Below are 11,793 nucleotides of genomic sequence, written 5' to 3'. Positions count from 1 at the left end.
AGAGATGTCATAAATTTTACTTTATATATTAAATTTTTCTTTATATTTCTACAGCAGCTAATGTTCTCTTGAAAATTGTTGGTGTTATTGTCAGCGATAATAAATGTTCTGATTCTCATTTTGAAGGACACTTCATCATAAAACATGGAGAACCCGGGAATTGAACCTGGGACCTCTTGATAGATTTGGAAAGGGGTTTGGATCTGCAAAATGGAACATAACACTGCCAATAAATATCCTAATATCCTATGCATAAGAATCTGACCTCTGCCTTTATATATATATATATATATATATATATATATATATATATATAAAGTTATATATAGGAGCAGCATGGCAGCGCAATGTTAGCGCGTGTGCGGTACAGTTCTGAGGTCATGAGATCAAACCTTCCCGTGAGGAGTTTGCTTGTTCTCCCCTACGACCCTACTGAGGATAAGCGGGAAGGATAATGGATGGATGGATGTTAAATATATCCTGATTTTTTTTTTTTTATTTTAATTCATTTTTGCTTTATACCCCCTTTATATTTCTACGACACTTTCGGTTCCCTTTAAATTATTATTTTTTGACTGTTTCAAGACAATTTTGTTTGTTGGTGCAGTGTTTAATATAAGAATTTAAAAACATTAAAAATTTATTGACAGGTGGAAAAAAAACTGACCAATTTGGCGTCACGGCGCTAATACAAGTTTTCGTGTGATTTTTAATCACTTTTCTAACAGATAAATTTGGGCCCAGATCAGCTAGGCACCAAAATGACATTGTATAATTGGACAATAGAATGTCAAATGTATGTACCTAAATCTGTATCCAGTTAGCTAAACCTTGGTGCGGTTTAATTCAGTGTGGACAATGTTTAGTAATCATATGTAGAAAATTATTTTGGATTCAACCCTTGGGAGGTATTTTACCATTTTGTCTTTTGATCATATTGAGTTATAGTCAAAGAGGAACAATGAAAACATCTTGAAGGAGGGCATCAAAAAAGCATGCGTGTCTAACGTCGACCATAAAAGTTTTAGTGGTTGGAAGTTAAAAAAAAAGAGAAATTACAAAGTTACAACACCTCAAAGGTGTTGTCAAAATACCTTGAGTGTATATGGTTATTTCCAACCCCTAATATCGCATATTGCACTTTTTATACGACGCAAACAAATAGTGTTTGCGTAATACGAGTCGAGTGACACGACTAGATAGCTTAAGGAATGAGGAATTGAGGAGAACTCTTGTGGTGAGAGAACTTATTGAGAGGGTTGATGAAAATGTTCTGAGATGGTTTGGACATATGAAAAGAATGAATGAAGGCCATTTGACAAAAGGGTTTGTAGTCCAGACGTTTTGGGAACTAGAATGAGAGGAAGGCTCGATAATGGTTGGATGGATGGGATGAAACATGCTCTAGATGTGAGGTTGGATAATGTAATGGATGCAATCGTGTGTGCTCGGGATAAGTGTGAATGGAGAAGGATAGTTAAGAACTGATAGCGACACAAATGATGCAGAGGGGGTAAACCAGTTTATGCTGTCGGCTTCTCTGCTGATGAAGGGTTGCATGGCACAGCAACTCAGCCCTAGTTGTGTTGTGAGCTTAATGTTTGATATCAGGTTGGGAGGAGTGATGGGGAATGATTTTTGGTGAATGTCAAGTGTGTTCTTGACTGTAGCCACCTCTTACTAGGGTGATATGGTTTTGGTATGGAGATAGATGTCAAGTTTCAAAACAAGCTCAAACACTAAATGATGCCCTACTGTGAAACTGATTAGTTGCCTTTATGACCTTTTAACTTGGAATCAAGAGTCGGAAAGAGAATAGAATACAATAGACCTTTATTGTGCAGCACGGCGGCGCAGTGGTTAGCGCATGTACGGCACAGTTCATGTCATGGGAACCTCCTGCGTGGGTTCAAATCCAGCTCCAGACTTCCTGTGCGGAGTTTGTATGTTCTTCCCGTGCTTGCGTGGGTTTCCTCCGGGCACTCCGGTTTCCTCCCACGTTCCAAAAACATGCATTTCAGGTGAATTGCCCGGTCCAAATTGTCCCTAGGTGTGAATGAGCGAATGAATTGTCTGTCCCTGTGTGCCCTGCAATTGGCTGGCAACCAGTTCAGGGTGTCCCCTGCCCACTGCCTGGAGATGGCTGGGATGGGCTCCAGCCCCCCTGCGACCCTAATGAGGATAAGCGGTACGGCTAATGAGAGAGAGATGAGACCTTTATTGTCATGGTTACAAAATGGGTTAACATATTGTGACAACGAAATTGACCTTCAACAGAGGGGAGAGTCCAGCCAAGCAGCTTTTGCGCAGATTATTGCTCAAAGTCCTGAGCGTTGCACCCTGGAATTCCACGACATGAGCTTTAAATAAGTCAAGATTGAAAGACAGATGAATGAATAAGCAGAAACACTGCAGATGCACTGAACAGTGAACACACCTTTTAAAGTACAGCCTTTTCTATTGTTATTATTCGCACAGGTTTTAACCCATGTGATTGGGGATGGGACACCACTTTTGAAGGGATTTTTTTTCACCAACACCACATTTAATTCCTCTCGGCGGTGCCTCACTTGAGTGATTTAATAAGTTTATTCTTAAAAGCTAAGTCAGCAATTATACGAACTCCTTAATTTTGGGTTAGGACAAGACCATAGAGGCGGATATTGAATTGGTCAACCTTAAACATGTTCAGAACTGTGGCCTTGCTATGGAAAATGAGTGGAGAGCAAGAGTGAGGAAGCCTTACTGTGGTAGGAAACTTTTATGGTACATTCAAGAATTAAAAGTTGACAAATCTTGTTTACATGTTTGAGAAATGTGTTTCACTGTATGGCACAGCTATATTTAAGTCTTAAACTCTGACTACACAGTGGTTTTAATGGAAGTTTTAAATGAATAAAAATATTTCTTAAACATTTACCAGTTGCACAAACTAATACAAAAAAATATGTTGCATACCAAAAACGCTGCTTTTATGGAAAGTTGTAATGACAATCACATTTCTGTATAATTGTGTGCCGTGTAAGCATACATAGTATCCAGCAACAGACCACTTTTCTAGTTAAATTACCCGAAAATTAACTAATTATATTTTATTACATATAAAATAACTGGTCAGCACAGCAGATTTCCGACTACATCGGGAACCGCATAGTAATTTTGATATCGTGGATGGGGACTTTGCTCTTCTCTGTAGTTTGTTGGTAGAAATTCATTTAAATTGTTGTTTTCCCATCATTGAAACTTTACCAGATTTAACGGTGGCTGGTGCCAGATGAACAAAAAAATATATATATATTACGCCAACATGTCGAAGTCGTCTCTCTGCAAAAGAAGCAGGAACCGATTAACTCCATGAAGAGGCTGTCACCTTGTTTGTAAATCCCACAATCTTGTAGAAGTACTCACCTCATCATTGTAATTCAAAACATGCTGCTTGATCTTTGAGGAATCCACCCAGGTAACAAAATCTTCCATATTTCTGCAGAGATGGAAAGCAAAAATTGTTTCTTACTTTTAAAACTTTGGAATAAGCTGCTGACTACTTGTAAAATTATCTTTCCTGACCTTGTGATGAGAAATGCAGGATCTGTGATAATCTCTGGGCCAATACGAATATCTGAGAGGTAGTGAAGGTACACTAAAACAGGTATTTAAAAACGTTAATGGGAGGGGAGCCGGGAAGGAAGGATACGTCCTTGCTCAATGAAAGTGATGGCTGTTTTTAAGTTCTGGGCCATTCGAAGGTTCAGCAAGATGCAAGGAAGCCGCCTCCTTCGGGAAGAACAACCAATGTATGGGTAATACAGATAAAACGCTGACTTCAAAGACAACGAGTCCATCATGAAACAGTGCATTTGCCACTTGTGATCATTTTTAACCCTCACAGCATGTAGATACTAAATATTAGAAACATGTGCCGTTTTTTTTTGTATTTTCAATCAAAGAGAGAGCATTGAAAAGTAAATACTTGTGATGTTTCCTCTGGGTTTTGGAAGCATAATGTTCAAAATGGCATAGTGCTGTAATTTATGTAATTTCAATTGAGAGCCACCTACATCCTTTTTTTCCCAAAACATGCTATTTACATTATTTGGGCATATGGACATCCCCTATAATTCATAATCTTTGATATATCATAAACCTGATGCATTTAAATGCATTTCCCAGGATTTTGGAATTTTTCTCTTGAGTGCCGTAGAGTCAATTGTATGCCAAGTACGTTTACCAACTGGTGGCACCAAAGCCCGAATAACAATTTAGCCTGCAAGCCGCAGACTGCATTCTCACTGCAGCTCCATGACGCTTGTTAGCGATTGCTGGGATTGCACACATGTCCATAGGGCTGTTGCCACTGAACATTTTAACTAGTTAAGAGGTCAAAAAATAATTATAAATAATGGAGTTATCCCATTTCGAGTTCATATCCAAATAATGCACACTTGAAATGAATTGTGCCATTGTTGCGATGTATTGAAAAAAACGCCAACCACGTTTTGACCAATTTAAGGCTCGAATCAACCCATATGCAGAGTGATGGTAAAATGAACAACAAGTCTTCTTAGGAATGATGCCAACCCTGCTCTCTGGTGGCTTCACTTTGCCATTGCATTTCCTCTTCCCTCGTGATTAACGGCAGCTGGCATTAGTTTGTACATCATTGTCCTATGAAGCGTCTTTGGGTCGAGCCAAACATCACGACTGCAAACTACGCCTAAATATGGCACTATAAAATGAGCATTAGTGCAAGGATTACATATCAATTATGGACATTTATGGGCCAACCAAAAAATTAAGGTAGTGTTTCCCAATGGGGAAAAGGAAGAACTTCCTGCACCTAAAAAACGCAAAGTACATATTACAGTCATTTTACCAAACACCTGAAGGGGGGGAGATTTGTCTCAAAAACAAATATATTTATGATTTACCCAAGATCTAAAAATCATGCCATCATAAATGCACACCCAGATTAAAAATCACATATGTAAATTACAGATACAATTGAGCTCTGCAAAATACATGATTCACATGAGATTTTTTCTTTTACTGGCACTGGTGAAATTGGAAAATTGGCGTGAAAGTCCTTAAAAGTGCTTTAATATGGCCATGAAAAAGGTATACGGAGCCAGGTAATTTGTGCTGCCTATATTTATCCAAATTAAATCAGTTTTACAATTTAATACAATGTGCTCACTCGCATAAGTTTACCTGCAGAAAGATGAGGCCGTAACTTTGTCTGCGAGGGCCAGATTTTGCCTAGTTGGGATGAGTCCAGTGCTGTACCTATGAAGAAGATTCGTGGATTAGTTTCACTAAATGTCTTGTTTACAATTTGACCAATTCATTTTTTTTTTTACATGTGGTAAATATATTGTGCAAAGTTAAAATGCAATAGTAATTTTTTTTCTTCTCTTATTGCTTCAGATCCCGAATTACTTTTCAGACATAGAATTAAAACACAAATTGCAGCATGAAAACATTTAATTTACAGAAAGGAAACAAGAATTTTGAAACTCTCATGAGACTTAAATGAATTACACATGAAAGACAGAAGACACGAGGTATGTTAAAACACAAACTAAATCTGGCCAAAACATGAAAGACAACGTGTGCTGTGTTAGAACTAGTTTTAAAGAAACAAAAGACGACAGAGGGAACACTCTCGCACGTAGATAGGATAAACTACTTAATATTCCAACACTGACCAGCTCTAACAGAATAAAACATGAAAACACAACAAAAACATTGAGGTGTCAAGCACTATACAGTTATCAATTCCTGCAACACAAACACTTTTAATGGTTCACAATGAGATTTTATATATATATATATATATATATATATATATATATATATATATATAGTAAATATCTATCCAGGTCATATCCCTCGAGAAGGGTGATTGACAGCAAGACAAACACATACACAAAAACAGATGAGAAAAAAGGAAAAAGTAGCAAAAAACACACACAAAACTTTTTGGACCATGGCCAACCCAAATGCCCAAATACCCAAACTAGCTAAGCGCCTCAGCACCCAAGTTGATCATGCTTTCGTCCCTCCAGATGAAATGGGACACAAGAATGCGGCCATGTCACTCAGGTCAGGGTGACACAACACACTTTTCTGTTCAACAGCAGGGCCCAACAGCTTTCACTGGTTTGTTGTTGTTGTTGGGGTTGTCCATCGATTTGATGATGACCATCTTCTTTTATTTGTGAGTCTGCTGATGTTTGAACAGTCTGATCCTGGATTGTGGTCGGAGACTCAGGTAAAAGAGGATACCTGCGCAATGACGGTTTTTAAAGTGGCGTAAAGGGTGCGCTTTCCCCAACGCCACTATCTTGATTGTAAAGAAGATGGTTCCAGTGGCAAGGGACACCCTAGACGACCGGCATCTTTCTACAACTGCAGGCGGCTAACGGGATCCAGGTCTGTAGGAAACCGCCTCAAAGCGTGCCGCCACCAGCTTTTGGGATCACTCTTAGTCTGGACTCTACCCTTCGACCTGTTCGGCTTGGGTAACCCTACCAGGAGTACGAGACTCCGGCCGACATAGCTCTAGGGGTCATGGAGACGCGCAAAGTGCCCCACCACGATAAGGTGGTGATCCGTCGGGAGACTTCACTGGTTTACCCCTGCGGCATCATACATGTGCCCTGCCCATCCCCTAGAACACGTCTAAACATCCCACTATCCTTTTACACCACCTCTCCACTCATTCCTTTCACCAACAAGAGCTCTAGCTTCCACTATATTTAGACATCTTTCCTGCAGTGCACTCATGACACCATCCATCCACATCAATCAAGACCTTCCTCTTGGTCTCCTTCCGTTTATTTCTGCTTTGTAGATCCTCTTCAACATTTGCTCTTCATACATCCTCTCCATGTGTCCAAACCAACCGAGTACTCTCTTATCCAGACACTTGCTCAGTTCCAATACTACTCCAGTTCTGTCTCTCACAATTTCATTTCTCAATCTATCCAATCTTGTCAGTCCTAAAATACTCCTCAAATACTTCATCTGAAAACAATTAAATGTATTTCTATAGATACAGTATATCACACACACACACAAACACAGAATATGTTTCCTTCCATCTAATGCTAATTTAAGGCTTTTATTTTTTGCCGCTCTTTTATGGCTCTATCTACATTTTGGGTTGCCGACCTCTGTCTATGGGAAAGTATAGTTTTCCATAAAATCAACATAGCGGCAACAAAATATATCAAGCAAAAACTTAAGTGCTCTGAAAAAAATTCCACCCATTAGTGCAATAAATGCAGCATTTTTTTAATTATTATGAGTTGACAGGACAAAAGTGATTTGGGGAAGGAAAAAAAAATCATATACTTTTATTTATCAAACAAATGCTTGGGTCTATAAATGAGGTTTGTTCTTTGGTTTCGATGTTTAATACAATATTTAATAACAAAGGGTTTCTATTTTGCGGATTTGGACTATGGCAGGACCTTTTTTGGAACATCACCACAGCAAAAACAAAAAACGAGTGATTACTACATTACAATGGTTCTAGGACTCCACTTACAGTTTTTCTAGAAGATGATGCGTACTCTGAGCTCTGAATCCATCTTTCTCATCCAGGTCTCTGATTTTCTGTGCCAGGTCCCTGATGTTACGACTTAACTTATTGTACCTAAAAGAGAAAGAAGTGAACTCTTGGTCAAACACGCATGCCTGCAGGTTCGAAGACAGGGGTGCCAAGTCCGGTCCTCAAAAGCTGCATGTCCCATACCTGTCAACCTGTACGTTTTTGCCGTACAAAGTACGTTTATTATGCATTTAAAGACGTGTACAACGTACAAGAAAATCTGTACGGAAAAACTTGTGGGTACCATCCGGTATACACCGACTATCACGAAACGGCAAATCGATCAAGTCAAACGAGTTCGAAGTCATTCTGATCTGAAAACAACAGGCGGGGTTGATTGAGTAAATTTGAAATACATGTGGTCTTAAAAAACATCGGATTTCATGTGGTAGTTGTGTAGTGAAAAGAAGTCCGTCTCTTTTAGAGAACCGGCTTTTTCGGCTCAACTCATTAGAGACGGGTCTCAAACGGCTCACTTGCTTTGAAGCATTATATTACGAATTATTATGTTGTATAAAGAAGTTAAGAAAAAAAAGAAGTATAAAAGGAGAAAATGAAAAAAAGACAGGTTTGTTGTTATCAGTATATTACCAACAATAATTTAATGCAGAAAATGAATCAATAATTTGAATAAGAGAATGTATTATTCTACTTAATTATACTTGCATGTATTTTTTCCTTCTACAGTGAACGTCCATCCAGGCTACTTAATTTTTGAACCTCATTCATGTCGAGCAACTCAGGATCTCACAACAAAATAATAATTAACAATATGTATGATATAACGAAACGCATGTACAATATGCTATGTTAAACTACATATATAAACACATTTGGGAAAAAATATGATGTAGATTATTTAGTATTTTGCAAAGGAAAATACGACCGTTTGTAAGGGCATGGAGCCCTGGAGGTTGACAGGTATGTCCTGTAGTTTTTGGAGGTTTTTCTTCTTCAACTCGGATTATACAAATGATCAGCTCTTTTAGCAAACTGCAGGAGCTTGGTAACGATTCCGCACATCAGAGCATAGAAACGCCGAGATCATGTAAGGACATGCGGGTTAGCCACCTCGGTCCGACGGCATTCAGTCTCTTGCTTACTTGGTGTAGTCTTCCCTCTTCTCGATGTGAAACCTTCTCAATACTTTGACCTCGTGAATGTTGTTGTCCACCTCCCAGTTGATAAAGTCAACCTTTTTCAGTAACTTCTGCTCATGGTACTTCAATTTACGGACCATTTCTACGGTACTTGTTATTTGTTTATTCACACGCTGGAAACACGGGACGCATGCAGTTTTCTTCGTTGGTGAAAAATCGAATTCAGATGACTAACAGTGCCACCTCTTGAAGAAATTGGGTAGTTCATAAAAGAATGAGTACATACAGTACACCACTGTAGTTATTTTCTCATAACACAGTACACACCGTGAAGCCACATTTATTTTATTTTTCATTTTTTCTTTGTTCCTCCATCTATTCATTTATCCTTTATAATCTTGTGATACTAATCACTCATACGTACAGTATTTGCCATATCAGTTAAAGGGAACGCGTGTAACATTGAATGCCTTCTAGTGGTACGAAAAATCTTCGTTCAAGAAAAAGAAACATTGATTTGAATCATAAAAGTAAAAATACATTAACTATCACACCAATATTATTTTTATAAACATTCAAAGGTCAAGAAATGTATATTTCTGTGATTTCAAGAATATTGAATCTTTACAAAAATACAAACTCATTAAAGTCGCCCATGAAGTCAAGTCAAGTCATTTTTAATTGTATAGCCCTTAATCACAAAGAGTCTCAAAGTGCTTCACAGGATTACGCATTTTCAGACGATTATTACAACATCCCCTGATCTGGAACCAACATGAGGGCAAGGAAAAACTCAAAAAAACCTCAACATGAGGAAAATGAAGAACCCTTGAGAAGGGACCCCACATGAGGTATCCCCCTTCCAGGATTACCAGACAGCAGAGGATGTTGCAATCGCAAATAATACAGAGATATTGTCCACGAAAAGTTTAGGTTATTCATATGCTATAGAGTAGAAGTGAGTTTTAAGCTTAGATTAAAACATTTCCACTGAGGTTGCAGATCAGATCTCAGGGGAAAAGGCATTCCACAGCACCGGTGCCCGGATGGAGAACGCTCTCGAACCAGTGGAACACTTCTTGGCTCTTGGGATCATCAGAAGACCGGCGCTCTCAGAACGAAGGCTTCGGGCCGGAACATAGGGGGAAATAAGATCTGAAAGATATGAGGGGGCAAGTCCATGTATGATTTTGTATAATACTAAGAGAACCTTGAAATCACGTCTTAGGCTAACAGGGAGCCAATGCAGGTTAGCCAAAATCGGGATGATGTGATCGGACTTTTTTGTCCTAGTTAAAAGCCTCGCTGCGGCATTTTGTACCAGATGAAGACTCTTGATTCTGGTCATCGGAAGACCAGAGAGTAATGCATTACTTTTTTAGACGGGAGGTAACAAACGCGTGAATTATAATCTCCGCATCCGACTGAGACAGTATAGGACGAATTTTAGCAATGTTACGAAGATGGAAGAAAGCGGTTCTAGTAATTTTCTTTACATGTGTTTGAAAGGACAGATCGGGGTCAAATATGACACCTAAATTTTTAACTGAGTCACTCTGTGTGTAAAAAGTGTAACAATTTTGAAAGAACACCTTCTTCACTGTTCCATACTTTTCACTAAAAATCTCATCTCATCAGCTGCACCGCTTATCCTCAGTAGGGTCGCCGGAGTGCTGGAGCCCATCCTAGCAATCATCGGGCAGTGGGCAGGAGACACCCTGAACTGGTTGCCAGCCAATCGCAGGGCACACAGGGACAGACAACTCATTCGCTCATTCACACCTAGGGACAATTTGGACCGGCCAATTCACCTGAAATGCATGTTTTTGGAATGTGGGAGGAAACCGGAGTGCCCGGGGGAAACCCACGCAAGCACGGGGAGAACATACAAACTCCGCACAGGAAGTCTGAAGCTGGATTTGAACCCACGCAGGAGGTTCCTATGACTTGAACTGTGCCGCACGTGCGCTAACCACTGCGCCGCCGTGTGATGTGACATTTGTCAATGTTCACAGCAGTTTTTGAGAATAAGTCGCGAAATTTAGATGGACCAATAACTAACATTTCGGTCTTTTCAGAGTTAAGACGCGAGAAATTGAGTGACATCCACTCTTTTATCTCAGTGAGGCAGGCCTCCAAATTTCCACAATTTAGTGTGGCAGATTCCTCCAACGGAAGATATAGTTGAGTGTCATCTGCGTAACAGTGGAAACTGATATTATACTTGCAAATAATATCACATGTAAATGCTGAAAAGAAGGGGGCCAAGCACTGAACCCTGCAGAACACCACAGGTAACACTAAAGGGCTCAGATGTCATTTCGCCATATTTAACACAGTGCGTCCTATCTGAAAGGTAGGATCTGAACCATAAGAGGACGGTTCCTGAGAGACCAATCCATTTTTCCAACCGTTCTAGGAAGATATTATGGTCCATTGTGTCAAAAGCAGCACTAAGGTCCAGCAGCAGCAAAAGTGATGAATTGCCAGAGTCCATTGCCAGTAGGAGATCATTGGTTACCTTAATAAGAGCTGTCTCAGTAGAGTGGTTAGCCCTGAATCCTGATTGCATTGATTCAAAAAGATTGTTTTCGGATATGAAATCATTCAGCTGCTGTGCCACTACTTTTTCAAGTACTTTAGAAAGAACGGTAGGTTTGACACAGGTCTATGATTACACAAGCTTTCTGGATCCAGGTTGGGTCGTTTCAGTGTAGGTTTTATAACGGCAGACTTAAAAGCCGCTGGAACTGCACCTGTGGGGAGTGATATGTTTATAATATTTAGAACTGAAGGTCCAAGGACGCCAAAAAGACCTTTAATAAGTGAACCTGGAAGCGGGTCGAACTGGCAAGTCGTCGGTTTGGCCGTATTCACCACCTGTTTAAGATTATCGAGTGACAGTTCACTAAAACGGGACAAATTCCCTTGACAGCCACCATGTATGCATCTATAGATTTCAGCCCTTTAGTATGTGTTGTATTAATACTGTCTTTAGCAATTTCTTCCTGTATGCATTGAATCTTCTTAGTAAAGAAGACCATTAAGTCATGGGCTGAATAGGTGGAACTATCTGGG

The 11,793-nt window shown here is 39.5% G+C and overlaps 1 protein-coding gene across 1 annotated transcript; it reads right to left on the bottom strand.

Annotated features, from left to right (window-relative positions):
* Positions 1-2,746: 2,746 nt before the first annotated feature.
* Positions 2,747-8,943, bottom strand: imp3 (IMP U3 small nucleolar ribonucleoprotein 3). Its single transcript, XM_088354922.1, has 7 exons — positions 8,719-8,943; positions 7,553-7,660; positions 5,209-5,283; positions 3,695-3,774; positions 3,568-3,619; positions 3,409-3,481; positions 2,747-3,324 (listed from the first exon to the last, which is right to left on the bottom strand). The coding sequence occupies exons 1-7, from the start codon at positions 8,853-8,855 to the stop codon at positions 3,298-3,300; spliced, it is 552 nt and encodes a 183-aa protein (XP_088211048.1). The 5' UTR covers positions 8,856-8,943; the 3' UTR covers positions 2,747-3,297.
* Positions 8,944-11,793: the final 2,850 nt, after the last annotated feature.

The sequence above is a fragment of the Urocampus carinirostris genome, chromosome 1 (assembly GCF_059441175.1).
Source record: "Urocampus carinirostris isolate Australia breed hairy pipefish chromosome 1, RoL_Ucar_1.0, whole genome shotgun sequence".
Classification (NCBI taxonomy): domain Eukaryota; kingdom Metazoa; phylum Chordata; class Actinopteri; order Syngnathiformes; family Syngnathidae; genus Urocampus; species Urocampus carinirostris.
This window is presented reverse-complemented; position numbering and strand designations above follow the sequence as displayed.